General features: G+C 38.0%; 1 protein-coding gene across 4 annotated transcripts in view; it reads left to right on the plus strand.

Annotated features, from left to right (window-relative positions):
• Window positions 1-21,706, plus strand: part of LOC131672115 (spermidine synthase) — a 604,553-nt gene that overhangs the window by 563,213 nt on the left and 19,634 nt on the right. For all 4 annotated transcript variants that reach the window (XM_058949100.1, XM_058949119.1, XM_058949110.1 and 1 more), the window contains one exon: window positions 14,048-14,198. In XM_058949100.1, coding sequence (XP_058805083.1) covers window positions 14,048-14,198 — 151 coding nt within the window. The remainder of the gene's footprint in view (window positions 1-14,047; window positions 14,199-21,706) is intronic.

Consider the following 21,706-nt stretch of genomic DNA (forward strand, 5'->3'; position numbering starts at 1 on the left):
ACATTCAGTTCACGAAATGGCGGGAAGGTCAACACAAATAGCTAATCAAGACAATTTGATTCAACTGAACCTACGTTTGTAATAAATAACTAACAAAAGGTCAGCGCGAATCCTAAATCGCAATTTTTTTTTATAAGACCTAACGCTCAAATTCGATTTGCGAAATGGCGGAAGGGTCAGCACAACTAATTAATCAAGACAATTTGATTCAATTGAACCTACGTTTGTACTAAATAACTAACGAAAGGTCAGCGCGAATACTAAATTGCAATTTTCTTTTGTAAAACGAACACTTAATAGAAGTTGACGAAAGGTCAGCGCGAATACTAAGTCGCAATTTTCCTTCGTGAAACGAACACTTAATAGAAGTTGACGAAAGGTCAGCGCGAATACTAAGTCGCAATTTTTCTTCGTAAAATCTACACTTAATAACTGGTAAACGAAAGGTCAACGCGAATCCTAAATCGCAATTCTCTTTCGTAAAACGAATACTTAATAGAAGTTGACGAAAGGTCAGCGCGAATACTAAGTCGCAATTTTCTCTCGTAACCGAACACTCAATTTATATTCACGGAATGGCGGACAGGTCAGCACGATCCGGTAGGCACCGGCGTCGACGGATCCACGCGTCGCGAAATAAGTTAACTAATCTAACCCGCACTCCGCGATTAAATAAAATGAGTGGCACTTTGCCTACTTACAATTTTCTCCTTGCGGTATTAGCAAACAAATTGGCAAGATATCTGAGGCGTCTAGCGCTAAAAATCTGACAACGATTAGCTGTTAGAGAGGCTTCCTTCCTTGCGGATATCCAGTGGCAAAATGGACGAGAATCGGCTTCTCGCGGTCAAAGATCGTTTCTCTTCTCCTCTTTCCGAGAAGAAATGTTATTATTGGTCGGTATGCTAATTCGGATATCGGTAGAGCCCTCCGAATTTTTATCATTGGTCCGTATGTAAATTAGAATAATACAGCGCCCTCCTTAACTCTCCTACTTTCGTCGTTATTTACTCTCTCTCACCCCCCACTAAGGTAACTATCATTAATTGTCGGAAAAGATCTACCCCTACTCTTATCTATTCGTCTATCCGGACGGAAATCAAATTTTATTCTAATTTGCCTATTGGTCGTGACGTCACTAGCGAATTTTGTCATAGGTTCAAATTCGGTCAGTTAAATTATTATTTAAATCTAAAGGGGGTAATTGTCGCTCGCCATCATAATAGGGGTGTCGGTCGCGTGCGAATTTTACAATTCGATATTTGTTCCACGCTCATTATTTTCCAATTTAATATTTTAATTTTATTATCGGAGATACGTATATAATATACGCCGTTTCATTCGTAGCGCCCTCATCTTCGCATTTGCATATGATTTTATCTATTATTTTAAATAGTCTGTCTCGCTCGCTCTGTCTCAGTCTGTCTCGCTCGCTCTTGTTTAGTCTGCTTCGCTCGCTCTGTCTCGCTCGCTCTGTCTCAGTCTGTCTCGCTCGCTCGCTCTCAGTCTATATCGGCGCTTCAAGATGGCCGCTCAGTTTCTCGCGCGTACGTCTCGTGTCCTTGTGCCGGTTGCTGGAGCGCCTCCTGGGGCGCTCCCGTGTCGGTTCTGTGATGTTCCTCCGAGTGTTGGTGTGTGTGGTTGCTGATATTTGTGTGTGTGGCGCTCAGGATGTCGCCGATGGTGTTCGACAGCCCGACACAGCTGATTGCCGGCTGCCACTTTATCGGCGATTTTCTGCTCGCCCCAGGAGTGTCAGTGCCTCGGGAGTGTTAGTGTTGGTGCCTGGGAATGTAACGGATCTGCATGTGTCATCAACATGCATTTCCGTTGCATTTCCCAGTCAAGTTTTGCATTTCTTTTGCCGGTCGGCAACACGTGGTCGGGAGTGTATATGAGTGAGTGTGTGCGTGCGCTCTCTTTTTCTGTGGTGCGCTCCTTTTTTTTTCTGTCTGCTCTTTGAGCGTCCGTCGGATCGCGTTGGGCAAGTTTGTTTCGCCCATATCTCCGGCGTGGTCGTTCGGACATGGAAAAGAATAATTGTTCGGTATAGGGCGTGTTTAGCTTTATTTTAAACAACCGGTTACGGGGCGGCAAGGGACGGGGATGGCCTTCTGAGGTGTTGCAAATAATGCAGCACTCAGGAAAGGCCTTGTAATGTGCCACATTACAAAACAAATAGATGACATTGCAGACAATAATAGTATGCAAATAGAAACAAGTAAACCAAAAAATACACCAGAAAAACCGATTCTACAAACAAATAATATTCGAATGACCTATGGAGACATCAATTACCTTGGAAACAATAAAGCATTATTATACTTTTATAGAGGTATCAGAGGATATCAAACTTTCACTAATTCATTGTACTCACTTGAACAACAACCTAAATATAAAGATTTGATAGTCTTAGATGACATAGTATTCACAGCAACATGTAAATGTGATTCACATAGACAGCATACTGAAATGTTCCCTCACTATAGAGTCACGTGTGCTACAGGACTTACTTGTCCTGTTAGACTAAATACATACGAAAGAATATCATACGCAAGAAAAATGAAAGCATCAATGACGACAATCGTAACGGCCAGACAAATGTTAATCAGATATTGGAGATAGAAGAACAAAATCGAAGATATTGGTGAAGTAAGCTTTTATAGGAAGCATTCTTGCTACCAATATTAAGCCATACTTCATCTGTGAAATATTATAATCTATTATACAAACCGACTCTCAGTTTTAAGTTTTTTTTTTTTTTTTTTTTATTTTTTTCTTAATTTTCTTTGTTTTTTTTTATTTTTTTCTTAATTTTCTTTAAGTGTTTAGTAGTTTTAAAATACCAGACCAGCGAACAGGTTTATCCTCTGCCGGGTTACAAATTTGTAATGTAAAATTGTATAATTATTACTACTTGTTGTAATATTTTGTACTATACTCTGGTTAATAATAATAATAATAATAATATGATTGCCGGGACCATTGGTCCTCTGCAACTAGCTCCCGGAGCAGTCTCCCGTCTTCTAAGAGGGCGCGCGGTTCCACAATCCTAAGAGATTTCCCCTCAAGTGACTCCCGGATTTTGACTTTTCTGGGCTCGAGTTGAGCTCTTGGGGTGTGGTAGACTCCGCGTTGAATGTTTGGGCGTTTACAGGCCGCACCTCACCACGTGTTGTTATGGTCCGTGTTGTTTCTTTTGTTTGGCCAGTTGGCCTATTGCCCTGGGGGCAAGCGTTGCGTGTTTTGCCTACTGTTTCTTTACAGAGACAGCATTTTCAGCTCCACTGCGTGAAGGTACACACATCCGCACTTGTGATTGCAAGTGTTCGTTCAAATATACATTGCATTCACTTCGGGTCGACTAGCATTAATTGCTTGTCGAGGGCAATCGGTGACGCATTTTGTACTTCAGCATTTGTATATGCCCGTACACAAAAGAGAGAAGTTTACGACGTCCTCTCCTAAAACAACGAATTATTTGTTTGAGGAGTCTCCGTTCTCTGTTGAGGAAGACAATTACTATCCGCCGCTTTGACAAAAGATTTTTGCACAACGTGACCTGGCATATATGGTGCATTATATGCATCATCTATGTTTTTGCTAAGCGGACTATAATCGAGCTTCCTGAGAGCGTCGTGATCGCAACCGCCCCTATTATCATGACACTAAGCTGGCCAGCTTACCTTAATCAATTCGATGCGTTATCAGGGGGAGCAATCTGTCGCGGTTTTCCGCTTTACAGCTCAGGTCGCCGCTTTCGCCGTAACGAGGCCTCCTCGGTTGTCCTGCTGCTTCCACCAGGTCAATTCGGCAACTTCGTGATCGGCCTACGATGGCGTATTAGCTGTCCCCGAAGTAATGTTCACAGCAGCGACAGGTTAATTACAATTCACTTGCTTCTGTGACTTCTCTCTAGTTTCCTGGATATCACGCTCACACGCACTATCTGTTGCCGATGCCAGAGATTAACTCATTCTGATCTTTCTCTCTTCGCGCGCGTTCCGCTCCATGTCGGATCGAGTTCCTTCTTTCTTTCCCCTGGCCGGCAAGTACTGCCTTCGCGGGCAACCTCGCGATCGAGACGGTAGCGTGAACCGGACGTTTACCGTCACAATATATGAACGACTATACTTATGTTAAATAACCTTTAAAAATAGTTAGTTAGTTTAGTTAGTTTATTTATTTACAACTTATATGTTACATTACTTTACATCTCTTATATTACTATTTGTGTCTCGTATCCAGTTTGTGTAGTTGATTATTTATGTGTGTGTGTGTGTGCGCGCGTGCGCGCGTGTGTGTGTGTGTGCGCGCGCGCGCGTGTGTGTGTGTGTGTGTGTGTGCGCGCGTGCGTGTGTGTGTGTATATGTTGTGTAAATATGTGCCTTTGTAGGTGTGTCTGCAACTCTTGTGACCCCGTCTTCTACGTCTGTCTGTTCCTCTTTTCTTCTCATTTTTCTTCTGATTACTCTTCTCTTCCTCTTTCTCTCTCCAAGATCTGCCTTTTCCTCTCTTCTGTTTTTCTCTTTCTTGCATATTTTCTTTTGCCTTTTCACCTTTGCCTTTCCTTTGCTTTTGCTCTCATTCTTGCTAATCATTTCCTCTATCTTTCTCCTTATTAAGGCATTGACACCTTTTTCTTGTTTCCTATTGCTCCCTCTGCCTTTCCTTTCCTCAACCTCACTTATTTTTCCTTAGTATCTTATAATTTGCCTTTTTCTTTCTCTTCTTCGAATCTTCTTCTTTTCCATTTTGCTCCGTCCTCCAATACTACTTTCTCTCGCTTATGTAGTTGCTGTTACTTATGTCTTGTGTGTGTGTGTGTGTGTGCATGTGCATGTGTATGTTTATGATTGCGCGTATGTTTGTGTTTTGTGTGTGTGTGTATGTGTGTGTGTGTGTGTAGATGTGTCTGCGAGTCTTGCTTCTCTGTCTTCTATTTCCGTCTCTCCTTAGGGTCTTGTAGCTTCGTCTTCTTGCTTTTCTTTTTCTTTCTTCTCTTCATTTCTTCTTCTTTTCCATTTCAACTCTATCATCCACGCTATCTTTTCTTTGCTTCCTATTATTATTTTTTCCCATTCTTCCCCTTCCATTCTGCTTTTTTCACATTTTTCTACCATGTGCTTCCAATTTTCTTCCTCTTTCATACACATTCTGCATCTTTTATTTTCTTCTTTTTCCCAATACTTGCTTCCTCTCGTTTCATTACCTAGCCTAAACCTTTCCCTTATTTGCAGGCCTTTTATTCTTCCCTCTCCTTGAATTTCCTTTAACCTATACCTTTTCATGTCTACTTTCAGCTCTTTCCACTCGTTTATGTATCTTGATTTTTCTAGCTTTTCTTCTAGTTCTTTTTCATCTTTTTTCTTCAGCTCATCTCTTATTTCTTCCCAAAACTCTTCCCTCATTTCATCTCCCTCTTCTCTCTCTCTGTAAATTTTACTTTTTTCCAGCCTTTCCTATCTCTCCTCCTTCTTACCCTTTTTATCTTTTTCATTTCTTTCCCTTTTCTTTAATTCTCTCCATGCTTCTTTTCTTATTGAGCCATCTATTTCTTCTCTTATTTTGTTTTCATACTTCATTGCTCTTTCTAATGCTGTTTCTTTCATTTCTTGTCTTCCTGTTTCCCATCGTATTAGGTAACTTAGCGTGTTTCTATCTAATCCTAAAACCCACTTTATGTATTTTAGTTGTAGTCTTTCTATTTCCTCATATCTCTTCCATCCCCAGATTTCTGCTCCATACATAATCACGCTTTTCGCCAGAGCATCGAACCGGTTCATCCTTAGCTCCCAGTTTTCTCTAAATAGCTTTTCTCCTATCCCCCCATAACTTTCCGAGTCCCATATTTATTTTCCCTTCTATCTTCTTTATCTGCTTTTTATTTCCGTTATTTCTGCTTATCACATATCCTAAGTAGTTGTACTCTTTCACCATCTCTATCTTCTCATCTTCTCATTCGAATTCTTCTTCCTTCCCCCTTCCTCCTCCTCTCCTGCATTTCATCACCTTTGATTTTCCTACATTTAACTCTAATCCTCTTTCTTCCAGGGATCTTTTTAATTTTTTGAGCATTACTTTCATTCCACTTTCACTCTTTGCCATCATCACTATATCATCTGCGTATCCTAATGTCCATATTTTCTTCCTTTCTATCACTACCCCTCCTTCCTGCACCCGCTTGATCTTCCCTTCCAGGTCGGCGAAGGCAAGATTAAATAGCGTGGTACTCAAAGGGCACCCTTGCCTTACGCCTTTGTAAATCTCAAACTCCCCAATTATTTCTCCTCCAACTTTTACCTTACTCCCTGTTTTCTTGTATATTTCTTCTATCCTTTTCCTAATTTTTCTATTTATCCCTTTCTCTTTCATTGTTTCCCATATTTTCTTCCTCTTTATTTTATCAAAAGCAGCCTTCATGTCTGCAAAGAATACGAACAGTTTTCCTCCTTTTTCCCTTATTTCCTTCCCTATTATTGTTTTTAATATAAATATCGCGTCCATTGTTCCTCTTTTCTTCCTAAATCCCATCTGCGTATCACTTAGCGTTCCTTTAGCTTCTAGTTCTCTTTCCAGCTTTTTTCTCAGTATTTCCGCATATATTTTATATCCCGTGTCCATCAGTGTTATTCCTCTATAGTTTCCTACTTCTTCTTTCCTCCCTTTCTTGTATATTGGTACTATTATTCCCTTTCTCCATTCTTCCGGATATCCTTCTCCGTTCCATATTCCATTTAAGCATTTTGTCATATCTTTTATCAAGCCTTCCGTGCCTTCCACCCAAGCTTCATTTGCTATACCATCTTCTCCTGTCGCCTTTTTCTTTTTCATTTTTCTTATTACCTCTTTTACTTCTCTTTCTTTGATTTCTTCACCTTCCTCTCCTTAGCTGTCTTCGGTTTCTTCCCCTTTACTTTCTTCCTGTTCTTTCTCTCCCAGTTGTTCCTTGAAGTGCTTTATCCATTCTTCTTTTCCTACATTTTCATCTAATCCAATTCTTTTCTTCCTATTGCTATTCACTTTATCCCAGAATTTTCTTCTCGTCTTATCTGTTCCTATTTCTTCTGCCAATCTTTTCCCTTCCTCTTCTTTTGCTTTTCTTATTTCCTCTCTGTATTCTCTCTTTGCTTCTAAATATTTGCTTCTGTCTCCTTCCCCCTTTCTTACCTTATTTAACTCTGCCATCACCCTATCCCTTTTTGCATTACATTCTTTTCTCCACCAGCTTTTTTTTGATCCTTTTTTTTTCCTTATCTTCTTTTTTAAAACTGCGTTCTTCACTCTATTTTTTATATCTTTCCATTTATCTGTTCCTTCTATTGCATCTATCCATCTCTGATACTCCCTTATACCTTCTTTACTCCAGTCGTCTATCATTCTTTCTTCCTCTTCTTTTCTTTCTTCCGCTATTATGTCTCCCAAATCCACCTCTAGTGGTAAGTGGTCCGACTTTACCCTCTCCTTTATTTGAACCTTTTTTATCGCCTCATCACCTTCCTCGTTACCTACTACATAGTCTATCGTTGACATTCCTCTCGCTCCTATATATGTTATTTCTCCCTCTTCATCTCCTTCTTTTCTCCCATTCGTTATCACTAAGCCCATTTCTCCTAGCCATTTTATCATTTCTTCTCCCTCTGCGTTTAACACTTTATCCTTGGCCTTAATTTCTTCTAGTTTTTCTTCTGTCTCCCATTCCCTTCCTTCGGTTCCTGTTCTTGTGTTGAAGTCTCCTCCTATAATTATTGTTTTTCCTCTGATCTCTTCTATCTCTTCACTTAGGTATTCATAGTTTTCCTTCTTTTCATGTTGCATATACACCGATGCTATCATGTATTCCTTCCCTCCGATCTTTATTTCTCCTACTATTACCTCACTTGTCCTTTCTTTCTTCCATTCAACCTTATTCATCCCTTTCCTCTCTCTTACCGCCATTATTCCTCCCCCTATTTCTCTCCCCCTTCTTCCTTCTCTTCTTGAATCCCTCCACTCTATACTGTACCCTTTCAGTTGTTTCTCCACACCAGTTCTTGCCCCTTGCCTGTTCACCCAGGTTTCCGTTAGCCCTATTATGTCGAATTCCCTAACATATTCCCAGTCGTCTTCCTCCATGCTCCTCACCCCCGCCACGTTCCAGAATAGTATTTTTACTGCCTTCCTCCCCCCTCTCTCCCTTCTCTTCTCTCTCTCTCTCCTTTATCCCTACTGCTTTCGAAACCCTTCCACCCCTTTTCCTACCATTTTTCCCTCTCTCTCGCTCCACCACCATTCTTCTTCCTCTGATTTCACCCCGTTATGCCACATCTTTACCTCTTTACCTTTACTGCTTATTTCTTTCGCTTTCCTTTTTACTTCCTCTCTTATCCTTCTCTGCTTCCACATCCAGTCCTGATCTATGTATATCTTTTTCTGTGCCAAATTCTTTTTCTTCTTCATAATTCCTTCTTTTTGTTCCCATGACGCGCATCTAATTTGCCACATGTTTTTTCTTCTTTCTCTCCGCTCATCTCTCTCCGTTGTTCCTCCTATTCTTCTCAGATTCACTATCTCTCCTTTCATTTCTAGTACCTCCCTTAACCAGACCTCTGCCTCCCCCTTCTTTTCCCATCTTAACTCACCCTCTAGGTCTGTGACTATTATATTGTTTATCCTACTTTCTCTATCCATTTTTTCTCTCATATGCTCCAATTCTTCCTTATTGCCTACTTCTGTTCCTCTTTGCTTCTTGTTTCCTCCTTCTATGCTTTCTTTTATTTTCACGCATTCCTCTTCCAACTGGTCCATCTTCTCTCCCCATTTTTCCTGCAGTTTCTTTTCTCTACGTTCTGCTTTTTCTCTTTCTTCTTTCATCTCTTTCTTTCTTTCTTCTCTCTCTCTCTCTTGTTCTTTCCTAACTTTTCCTATTTCCTTCTCCCACCTTTCTTCTCTTCTTTTCCCCTCTGCCTCCATTCTTTCCATTTTTCCCATTATTTCTTTAAACATTTCTGTCCATTCTTTCTATTCCTCCTCCCATACCTCTCTTAATTCCCTTATGTCTGTCCGTATCTTTTCCATTATTTCTTCTGCACCACTACTTTTTCCCCCTTCTCTTATCGTGTTGTCCAGTCCTTCTCCCCCCTCCCCGTCTATCTCGCTTCCCTCGCTCTCACTCTTGCATCTCTTTGCCTCCCTCATTTCTCCTCTAATATTCTCCCTCAGCCCCTCCCCGCTCTCTCTCCCCCTCGCCACCTTTACTCTTTTCTTCTTTTCCTTCTCTGGGCCTTTCTTATCCAACCTTCCACCTTTATCTCTTAATTTTTCTGTTGTCACAAATCTTTCCATCCTATCTCGTACGCCTTAATTCGATTCTCTATAACTACCCGTGATCCCACCTTTATTCCCTGTCTTACCTTTTCGGTCTCTGCCTTTACTTCTTACCGCCCCTCCTCTCTGCCTGTCTTTCCCGCTTTCTGATTTTCTCTCTTAACCTCAACTTTTATTTTTTTTCTTTATTCCTTTCTCTCTGCTTTTTCCTACTCCTCTCCTGGCCTCTCTCTCTCCTCTCCACTCCTCCTCCACCTCCACGCTCTTTTTACCTCTATTTCTCTCCTCAAACACTTTTCCTCTTTGACTTTCTCGCCAAAACTCGCGCTCACATCCAAGACACGTCCACACTTCCCTCAAGTCACCTTCAAAAATATAACCTTCAAAACCTGGATATGGCGAATAATACGACTAACTGTATGTATATACTTGGAAATGGTTACGAACAGGACGAAGAGAATGTACGCATCAAAATCATATTGGTGTGCGCATAAGGGCGAATACATATATATATATATACTAAGAGAAAAGTATTGTATTACATTTCCAATAATTTTTCATTTTTTAATTTCGCTCTCAAAAGTTATGTTTAACGTAGTCCGCCCATATAATTATGACGACAATGTGCGTTTCTTGGAATTGTAAAATTTTTACAGAAAGACGGCAGCTTTCACTGGATGGAGTTTACTCCACGTACCTTTTCGTCATAAAATCGCTTTCAAAGCTCATTTAAAGTAATATAAAATGGATAAGTGCAAAGTAGACAACAATCTGTGTATCCTCATTGAATTTATCAACGAGAATAATGCCTTGGCCGTGGGATATCAATGCTGGATCGTCAAACGTTTTAGCAAAGAGGAAATCCAGGCTTTCATTGACGATAAAGAAATCGTTGGAATATGGTGACCGGAATAAAAAATAAGTTCAGCAAAAAAAAGTCTAAAACACTGAAAGGATTACCAGAAAAGGAACGGAAAATCCACGTAGTTAGAATTCTTGCGTTTGGAGGTTAGTTCTAAAAAAAATAAGATTCCTTTATTTGCGCCTGTTATATTAAAAAGTACCTTATATTTATTTATATGTATATTCTACAGTAAATTAGGAAATTAAAAAAATTATAATTTTCAAATATAGAATTACATGTCGTCAATCAAATTTTTTACTGACAAAGTTTGTGATTGAATATCATAGGTGATTTCGTATTATGTATAAATTGTTATCTAATTTATATATATATCATTATAGATTAGACAACTATGATCTCTGAATTGGATTCGTTACAGAAATTAAATATTCAAACGACAACAAGAAAAAACAGACACTTATTTACAAAAAGAGATTTTGAATCTGACGATTACATCATAACAAAAGCAACTAAAAATAAGAAAAAGGTAATTTATTAATTAATTATATGTATATTAAAAGAATGTATTGTAACGGGGTGAGAATCCGTTTTATTTCTTTGTTTCGCTCAACGCACAATCGTACCGGAATGCGCGCGGCGAAATCGAAATATTCACGTTTGTTAACCGGAGAACAGAAGGAAATGGGGATCAGTCAACCAACTTATTACTAATGATAACAATACATTTCCGTTTCAATTAAACATGAGTTAGTTTATTTACCGATATTTACATCGCCGGTACGAGGGGATAGCAATTAAGCGCGGTCGTTTGTTAGAAATCGCGATGTAAAGCTGGTCGATTACCTTAGATATACGGTCGCACTATCAGGGGGAAACAAATCAGTATTGCCGCTTCCGGTATCTCAAGTTATTGTCTCTCTCTCTCTCTCTCTATGGAATGTTTCTTCTGTCGTAGGGTTTCACAATTTCGTGGTTAGCCTACGATGGCACTGTTTCACGCACATTCCAAATGACAACAACCGAGAAAATTTCGATGTAAACTATTAGCTGGTTTGCTTCCGCACTTTACTTTCGTGTTTGATTCCTCTGCGCTACTAGATGCTTGGATGGCTAATCTTCGACTGATTCTTTCCCCTTCGCGCGATGTTCCGTCCCGTCTCATACCGAGTCCCCGTTTTTCGTTTTCCCCGGCCGGTAGGTGCTGCCCCCATAGGCAGCTGCGTGATTGAGATGATAGCGCAAACAAGACGTTTACCGTCACAGTCTATTAAAATAATATACATATGTATATTAAAAAAATTGTTTCTGACATAGGTAAATTTATGTCTTGTATTTACATAAATATGTTTATCTCGTACAATGTCTCGGATCCCAATATATATTAGCACTGTATAATTAAACTGTAGGGCCAGTCGAGATGCATGTACGAGGTCTGTCCGGAAAGTATCGGGCCTACCTTTCCGTGCTAGCATTATTCTTTATCATCTGGTGGGTGGCATCCTTCAAAGTAATCCCCACTTGATTGAATAACACGATTCCATCGATATTTCCACTTTTCAAAACAGTCCTGGAACTCACTTTTAGGGATAGCCTTAAGTATACTCGTCGCATTGTTTTCAACCGTTGTTTCGTCATCGAATCGGTGTCCTTTGAGTGGTTTTTTTAGTTTTGGAAACAGCCAAAAGTCACAAGGTGCTATGTCGGGACTGTATGGAGGTTGTCGAAGCAATGCGATATTGTGTTTGTTCAAAAACTGCTGCACAAGATTGGATGAATGCGCTGGCGCATTATTGTGATGGAGAAGCCAGTCACTACTTTCCCAAAAGTGCGGCCGTTTTCTTCTTACTGCATCACGCAAACGTTTCATAATTTGAACGTAGTATTCTTTATTGATTGTCTGACCTGTTGGTGTATATTCGTCATGTACAACACCTTCACAATCGAAAAAAACAATCGACATTGACTTAACGTTGCTCCGACTTTGACATGCTTTTTTTGGTCTTGGCGATTCAGAATGCTTCCACTGTGAAGAATGTTGTTTGGTTTCAGGATCATAACCATAAACCCATGATTCATCACCTGTAATAACTTTTCTAAGTACATTATCATCATTATTGACCATTTCCAGATTGTCCAGAGCGATTTCTAAGCGAATGTTCTTCTGCTCTGCTGTGAGCAATTTGGAATGAATTTTTCACACACGCATTTCATTCCTAAATTTTCGGTTAAAATTTCTGAAATGATAGTTTTTGGTATCCGAAGGTCTTCTTCTAGTTTTCGCACAGTCATACGACGATCTTGTTCGATTGCAAGTCGCAGCCATTCAATATTATCTGCGGTTTTTGTCGTCGAAGGTCGGCCGAAACGTGAATCACTATTAACAGAAGTGCGACCATCCTTGAACCGTGTATACCACTCTTTTATTCATGTTTTGCTCATACACTCGCTTCCGAAGGCCTTTTGCTTCATTTCAATAGTTTCCGAACTCGTTTTTCCGAGTTGAAAGCAAAATTTGATACAAATTCGTTGATCTTGTTTTTCAGTCATTTTTGACAATATCAAAATCCGACGAACGCGAAAAAGGCTCTGTAAACAAAGACACGCTGCGCATGAATTATACGTCCGGCAGGTTGTCAGTAAGTAACCAATAGATTCGTGAGGCTTTACTGTTAACCGGTAGAGGTCGATCGAACACTATGGCGCGAAGATATAAACGTAGGCCCGATACTTTCCGGACAGACCTCGTATGCTGCATTCGGTTGTAGTACATATGCATTGCGACTACAGGAAACCTTTCTGGGTGGTATCATTATGACATCGAGCAGAGCGCAGAGCTGTATAAGTCTCTATGAGAGGACTTGGTTCTAATAATAAATCATATTTTAAATATTATAATATCTTTTACTTATTTTAGGCTGATAGTAGGACTGGAGAGAAAGTTACAAAACGCAAAAATGAAAGCACAAAGAGGACAAATACAGTCTTGGAAAAAATAAAACTTCAAAAAAATGAAAATTCATTGGAAGATGAGGTTACAACTGAATCAGAGTCTGTATCATCTGAGGATTTCGAATCATTATCCAAAAGCAGCAAAGTGTCTATTGCTTCACAAGTATAAATTTTAAAAATAGAAAATAGAGAACTTAAAAAAGCTATTGACGAGTATAAAAGTAAGCATAATGCAAAATATTGTTATGCACAAAATATAATATTTTAATATATTTCAGCCACAGATGAAGCGAAGTCAGAAGCTCGAGGACTGTTGCAGGATATAAAAGTAAGCAGACAAATTTTAAGCGAGATTAACCTAGTATGTAGTAAATGTAGTAATAAAATTAACATTGATGAATCAAACATGAACTAAAAGAACACGAGCCTCTCTAACTCAGAAAATATCGATAACTATTCTTCACTTGATAAGGTAAAAATTTTGTTATATCTGTTTCATTATGTACATATGATTCGCGCACATTCTCTTGCTTAATCTCTTAATCTATAAATAAAGCATGTACATATACTATCTCTATTATTCTATCTTCTTTTAATAATTTTATTATAATTACAGTCAGAATCACTAAAGAATACAAGTACCCCAAAGAAAGCTGCTAAAACTTCGTCAGTACGAGTTGCTGCTACCGAGAAGTAATCTACCGAAGAGGTTAGTGTATATATGTGTGTAAGAGCAGTATTTAAGAAGAGAGAAAAAAATATATAGAAAGTGAGAAAATAATTTTGTATTATGATTTCTTTCTCTCACTCTCTCTCTCTCCCTCTCTTCCTCTCTATAATTTTTTCTAAGATTAATTTGTTTTTTTCTCGCTTACACTCTTCTCAAACTAGTCTCTGTAAAATATTTAATTATTTTTCCCATTTCAGATGCAGTCTTCATCAACAATTGGAATAACTCCAAGAAAACGTAGGAAGCAGAGTCCATCAATGCCTCATAACCCCCAAGAAAGTTTCTCTCAGAGACAGGTACAAGGGCGCAATTTTAGAGATAGCACATACAGAAAAAGAGAAAATTTATGTGCGTATGTATTATGAATGAGTAAATAAATTAGACTATTATAGTGTTTATTTTAGAGTGAACTATTAGATGCTGGTTATTTAGACAACGCATACTTAACAGATACTATAGCTGTCTTTGATTTTACGTATACTAAATAACCAGTATTTCTGATAAAACTTGACCCCCATTACCCCAGCCTGCAAAGTGTAATGGACAGTGAAAAAAAATACAATTCGAAATATCTAATTGAATCCTCCAAAACTGCTCATTATTTTAATTCAACCCCTTCAGTTGTCCCAAAAACATTAAAAACGATGATAATTTTTTTGTTTTTTGCAACTGCGATATCTTTAGTAATACTTAATATCTTTGCAAAGAAACAAGGTGTAACGGTCCTATCTATGATCTAGCTGATTATGTTACTGAATCACTGCAAACCGTCAAACGCATGTATTTGTTTACTCAAATCAGCACATTAAACAGCGCCACCTCACCGATTATTCGATTGTATTAGTACAAGAGTCTAATTTCATAACCAAAATAAGGAGTATGACGTCACAAAGTAATAAATATAGATATAATGATTTTTGTTATTTAAGAAAAATATGTTAATTAGAGATAATTTTGATATAACAAAAGCATTTCTTATATAGGTTTTAGTACGCAGATTTAGAATATAGTCATACGAATTGCGTTTAATTATTAAATAATAATGAATTTTAATATGCAAAGTTAACTTATTTATTACACTAAAAATATGAATTATTAGAAAAATGTAAATAGTCCATATGCAAAATGAATAAGAAAAGAACATGAGTAAGAATTGGTTTCATTAATAACAGCTTAATAATAACTGTTATTAATAAATAAACAAATAATAATTTATTTAAACAATAAGTTATGCCGGCCAGCCGTAACTTAGTTTTTTTTCAATATTAATTAATAGATATAAATATGAAGAACGGAGCGGGAATCTTCCTGATTTTTCACGATGAAAACGCATACGAGATAAAGAGTTTATATAAAACTTAATAGTGGCCCGAGCCTGCGACGCTCTATCCTGCTTTGTCCCACGCGGATGTGTTGACAGGAGCCTAAGATCATCACGTATACCTCGTGAAGCGTTATCACGCCGATAACACAGTCATCCAAAAATACCTTAATTTTTTGCACAAGTAAACCATATATGTTTTCCCAAAGAATTTTTGGCGCTGAAACCAAATCCGGCCTCAAAATTGCTCCAGCATGTCAGGATTTTGAGATATCTTAATCTAAAAGTGTGAAAATAGCGATTTTTACCTATATTTGAGGTTATGTAGCACCACGACATTATCTACACGTAAAAAACTACAAACGACATATTAAAGGAGCAGTCTAGTCCTTTTAAATGCCGTTGAGTTTGCTCAGTTTGCTTATTTTTTCTTTGAGATATTAAATTTCAAAGTTTTTCATTTCATGAATATTGTACCTTTCAGAACATATAGCTTTGAACGTTTCGACGTCAAATTTTGTCTCAAGCGTCTTCAATCAATTACTGTTCTACAACATAATTAAGATATATATCATGGATAGGCTAACCCAACTTCAACCTAAATTACGTCATCCCCACGAACCCTTACTGCCCTTATAAACCACCCCTACGTGAAGAGGGGTATATCAGAGACAATGTCAATGAGATATTCATTTTTTTACAGAAAAGCAGTTGATTAAACTCGCTCCACCAAGGGTTAGGTGGGTTAGTTTGCTTGGGGGTTGGTAGAGGGGGCTTCTGAGGGTTGTAGGGTTTTCTGAGAATAGAGTACATCAAGGAGACAACAGGTAAGCCTATCTGTGGTTAAGATCTTAGGTTCCTTATAGAAAAGCAGTCGATCTACCCAGATTTGTCGTAGGTAGGTTAACCTGTTTGAGGGTTGGCAGGGGTGGTTTTTAAGGGTTGTAAGGATTTGTGGGAATGATATAATTTAGGTTAAAGGTAGGTTAGCCTGTTTATGGTATATATCTTAATTTTCTTGCAGAACAGTAGTTTATTGAAGTTGTTTGACATAAAATTCGACGTCAAAACTTTCAAAGCTGTACGAGTATATTCTGAAAGGTAGGGTAAGTGGTTTTGTTGTGGGCACGGTTCGGTTGTGGACACCCCTGCGTTTCTGCTGACAGAAAACAGATGAGGTTTGTCTAAAAAATGTCATTTATGTATTATGGCAGCCTTTTTTTAATGCCAAACATTGAATCGAAGAAACGCGTTTGCTTTGTTTTGTGAGTAATTTAATTTTTCTGTGCTTGAAAAAAAATCACAAAAATTTATTTAAACTTTTTCAATAGTATTAGAAATCTAAGTGAATCATTGAAGGTAAGTGTAATGCATATTTATTCAGTAGGAAGTTACTTCTACTTTGTGATGGAATATCGATTGCAACTTATATGTTAAAACCAAAAATTTCTTTTCACCACTTCTTAAGATGCCTGACAAGTTCAATTGTGGGCACCGAAATTAGTTCTGTTATGGGCGCCCGTTTTTTTTTTTTTAAATGGTGAAATATCGACGTTGATTGAACCTAATTACTAAGTTAACAATATCTAATGAAATATACGTATGTTGATAATTTTTTATGTTCCAATGTATTTTTACATTAAAATATTAATGGTGTTTTCATGTATTTTTCGATTTTTTTAGCCATATCGCCCAAAGATAAATCGAAAAAATCGTCCGGTATGGATTTTAATGTGCTACTTGTTGCGATTAAACATTGTTCTGTCGATAAGCTGTCCATAAAATCGACTGCCGCAATGTATGCCATTTCCCGAACCACTCTTCAACGCTACGTGAAGAAAGTGGAAGAACATTTCGAAGACATCGAAACCGTCGAGGATGATGCTTTATTGGATTTTCTTCGAGCATGTAACAAGCACGTGCCATCGAATCAGGTCTTCTCGACAGCCCAGGAGAATGACTTGGTCACATACATTTTGAAATGTTCCGATCACTCCTACGGACTTAGCATAAATGAGGTGCGTGAGTTGGCATACCAGTTTGCTGTGAAGCTTGGCGTTGATTTCCCCAACAGTTGGAACAAGGATGAAAAAGCGGGCATGGAATGGTATAAAAAATTCAGGCGTCGACACCCTCAATTGACTTTGCGCACCCCGGAGCAAACATCGTTGAACCGCGTAAAGGCTTTCTGCACAACTAAGGTGCAGAAGTTTTTCGACCAACTCGGCGCGATGTACGATGAGCATCATTTTCCGGCTACGCACGTCTATAATATGGATGAGTCTGGGTTTTCTACCGTTCCAACGAAAATTGGCCGAGTGATCACCTTGAAGGGCACACGGCGTGTTGGTAAGGTGAAAGCCGCTGAACGAGGCACCATGATTACCATGGCATTGACAGTCGACGCTAATGGAAACAGTTTGCCACCGTTTTTCTTGTATCCAAGGAAAAACATGCAAAGCTGCTACCTAGATAATGCCTCTTCGGGTACGGATGCATTGGCAAACGGCTCTGGATGGATGGATCAGCCGTCATTCGTTCGCTACATGCGGCATTTTATCGCGTTTGCCAAACCAACGCCAGCTTCTCCTGTTTTGCTGCTCCTGGATAATCACTCCAGCCAACTGTCGGTAGAAGCGCTAGACCTAGCCGTCAAGAATGGCGTGCATATTTTTTCACTTCCACCGCATTGCAGCCACCAGCTTCAGCCTTTAGATGTTTCTGTGTTTGGACCGGTGAAGACTTTTTACAAGTCACAGTGTTCGGCTTGGCAAAAGAACAATGCCAATAAGGACTTGGAAATCCGTCACCTGGCCAGCTTGATCTGCAAAGTGCTTGATCTGGCGTTGACACCAAAGACAATCAAGTCTGGTTTCCGCGCAACAGGCATCATGCCATTCGACCCAGACATTTTCAGTGAAGCTGATTACGTTAAAGACGTCGGACAAACTCCAGAGCCATCTACTTCGACTTCGCGTGCAACGTCAGTGAGCAATCTTTCGATTTTGGATGACGTCGGTCCATTGCGTGGTGCGACGCCGAAGAAGCCATTGAATCGCGGCCGCAAACCAATGGAGAGTTTGATACTGACTTCTCCGGACGTTCTTTCTGGTTTCAAGAGGAAAGAAGCTGAGCGGAATGCTACACAAGCAGCCAAAAAAGCGACAGCATCTAAGCGCGCCAAATTAACTCCAGGCAAGCGCACCAATCCAACTTCGTCTAAACCAAGCTAAGCGCGCCAATACAACTTCATCTAAACCACCAGCTAAGCGCGCCAATACAACTTCATCTAAACCACCAGCTAAGCGCGCCAATACAACTCCAGCCAAACCATCGGCTAAGCGCGCTAAGCCAACTCCAGCCAAAACAGCGGCTAAGCACGCTAAGCCAAACGAGTCTCCGCTATCTGACGACGATGTGGACTTCTGCCTGATTTGTTTGACGTTTTTGCCACGCAAATTGACGGACGCCAAATCAACTGTAGCGAATGCGATCGGCCCGTCCATCTGGAATGTGCAGGCATGCGCGCCAAGTATTTCACATGCAAACATTGTGTTTCAAACGAAGAATAATGTCACAAATTTTTAAAATGTTGTTCTAAAATAGTTTGTTCTAAAATGTTAAGTAGTAGTTCTAAAATGTTAAATAGTTGTTCTAAATTGCAAAATAGTTGTCTAAAACGTTGTTCTGCAATATTGTGCGAAAAGAGTTATATTCTAAAATAAATAAACTTTCACTTTTTCTATATTCTTGGTGATTTTTCTTCATATTTTCCCATTTTCAGCAGATTTTGCAAGGGTGCTCACAACCGGACCAAAAAACTATTTTGGCCGAAAATGACCACTTCACAATATTAACAAAAAAATGTTTCTATTTGACGGAATCAATTTTGTCCCTTCGTTGGTAGTTAGCTAAGGTCTCTAGCTTTCCACAGATACCCATATGCCGAAGAAATATACACTTGGTGAAATGTTATGAGCCAAAAAAAAAGTGGTGTCCACAACCGAACCCTTTCCCCTACAATATTTATAAAATCGAAAAACTTTAAAATACAATATCTCAAAGAAAAAATAAGCTATTTGAGCAAACTCAACGGTATTTGAAAGGACTAGGCTGCTACTTTAAGATGTTGTTTATAGTTTTTTCTGTATAGAGAATGTCGTAGTGCTACATAACCTCAAATATAGGCAAAAATCGCTATTTTCGCACTTTTAGGTTAGGATATCTTAAAATCCTGACGTGTTGGAGAAATTCTAAGGCCGGATTCGATTTCAGCGCCAAAAATTCTTCGGGGAACCATGTATGGTTTGCTTGTGCAAAAATCTTGTCGGACTGTGTAATAGAAGGGGGCCATAAAAATGCAATTTATCTTTTTTTCCCACCGAATTTTAAGAAAGTATCCCTAATATTTAATGGATTGTAATCAATTTTGCAAGTTATTATTGTACATAATGCGCATCTTTTAATCACCAAATGACTAATAAATAATTGTATATTAGAACAATAATGCATTTTGTAATAAATCGTAGAAGTTTTGGATTTTTCCAAATATTTATAATAATTGAATTATTGTAATAATCACTATGTATCGTTAAAACTATCTAAGTTTAGTACGATTTTGTATAAGTAATTATAAACTATAGCGTCACTCTTGCTCTTAAAAGTGGTACTCCGAGAGCCATCTCTGGAGAAAAGGGCCCAAGTTAAAAAGGGACCGCCCTTTCTCTCTCTGAAAATTCACGCCCACAGACCAATAAAGAAATCCTAGATACGATTAGAAAATTTCCCACCAATACAAAATTTGGCCGTTATCGCTTGATGGGCCTGAGGAAAGGGATTTCCACCCAATCATCCACTACTTATAAAAAGCTCTATACAAGACTGGAGAAGTGGAGTGAGTACCAGGAAGTGTCTAACAAGAAGTGACTACCAGTGAGTGAGTGCTGGAGGAAGCATAAGAGAAGAATATTTTGAAGTACGAGTATATTATCAAGAAGTCAGCCAAAATTCAATCAAGAAGTCACCCAACTACATCTAGAATAGAGAGAAAGAGAGAGAAAGAGGTCAAAGAGCAGAGAGAGCGCAGCCTTAATAACAAATAATTAAATAAAATAAAAGTAAGTAAAACCTTATATCTGGCTATTCTTTTTTTTCTTTAAGCAATCCGTTTTTTTGGAAATTCATTAAGCGTGAGTCTGGTGTGTTAGTAATAACATTTGGTTATTACATACCGCGCTAGCATACAGTTTTCTCCACACAACAATATTGCTCGTCCCGGCTTATGTGTTACACAATAGCCAAATCAGAGCAACCCTGAGTTCAGGCTTACTCCAAGCGTACCTGAGAGTGACCCCAACGTCACATATAAATTTTGGAGGCCCCGGAGGGATTAAATTGTTGTAAGAAAACTGTTAGCGCTTTCCTTTCTTAAATTATATCAGTGATCAGTTAGAGTAAAAGAAAATTAAAAATAGATACTACTTAAACTATTTTGTAGAATTTGAAATTTGTGAAGAATAAAATAAAGTAAAGAAATAAAATTTTATTTGAATAAGAATACAAATTTATTAGTCAGAAAATCACTGATTTACTTGAGAAAATAGAAAATAAGTTTTGTGTTAAACAAGAAGATAGCTTAAATTGAAAGTAAAAATTAATTGGAGTTTAGTTGGATTGAACTTAGGAAATTTTTTTTGTTATTAGAAAATTAATGGGAATTTATTTTGCAATAAAGAATAATGAAATGATTTAGAAAATTATTGAAATTTGAACGAGTAAATTAATAGACAATTTTGAGAAAAATAAAGAAAATTAAGTTGCCTAAGGAAAAGTTATGTAAGTGTTTTGAAATATTTTATGAATTGTTCAAAGTTTGAAGAAAGTTATCTGTTCTAAAAATACAGTATTTGAGAGGAATTATTTTTGTATCAGAAAAAAATTATAAGCAAAATAAAATAGATTTCCAGTGAACTTTTGTTGAAAATAAAATTATAACTCAGAATAGAAAATTTGTCAAAAGAAAAGTCTTCTTTTGTGCCTTGAAGAGAGAAATAAGAATAAATGCTTATTACAGGAAAATATTTAAAAAAAAAGGGGGTTTTGAATTTATGTTTTGTTCTAAAAATTGTATTTTGAAATAAAAAGGTTAATTTAGAAAGATAGAAAATAACATACAGAAAAAAATTTTTGAGGAAGTATTACAATTCTTTTCTGAGTCGGAAAGAAATATATTAACAATGAAAATTAATTCTCGAGGAATATTTAGAAAGTTGATTAAACGAATAAAGAAATTAATATAGTTGCAATAAAATTCGTCTTTAATATAGAAAAGTTGTTTGAAAGCAAATATAAAAAGATTAAAGAGTCAATTAATGAAAGATATACAGGGTGACCCATTTTAATCGCTACACCTGGATTTTTCGAATTCCAAGACAGATAGGAAAAAATGGTTCAGACAAAAGTTGTAGGGGACGAAAGGGGCTAAACAATGGTTCTATTAAATTAGACCTTGAACTTGACCTTCAAGGTTATTTCA

The sequence above is a fragment of the Phymastichus coffea genome, unplaced genomic scaffold (assembly GCF_024137745.1).
Source record: "Phymastichus coffea isolate CEN01 unplaced genomic scaffold, Cenicafe_Pcof_1.1 PCOF00011, whole genome shotgun sequence".
Lineage (NCBI taxonomy): Eukaryota > Metazoa > Arthropoda > Insecta > Hymenoptera > Eulophidae > Phymastichus > Phymastichus coffea.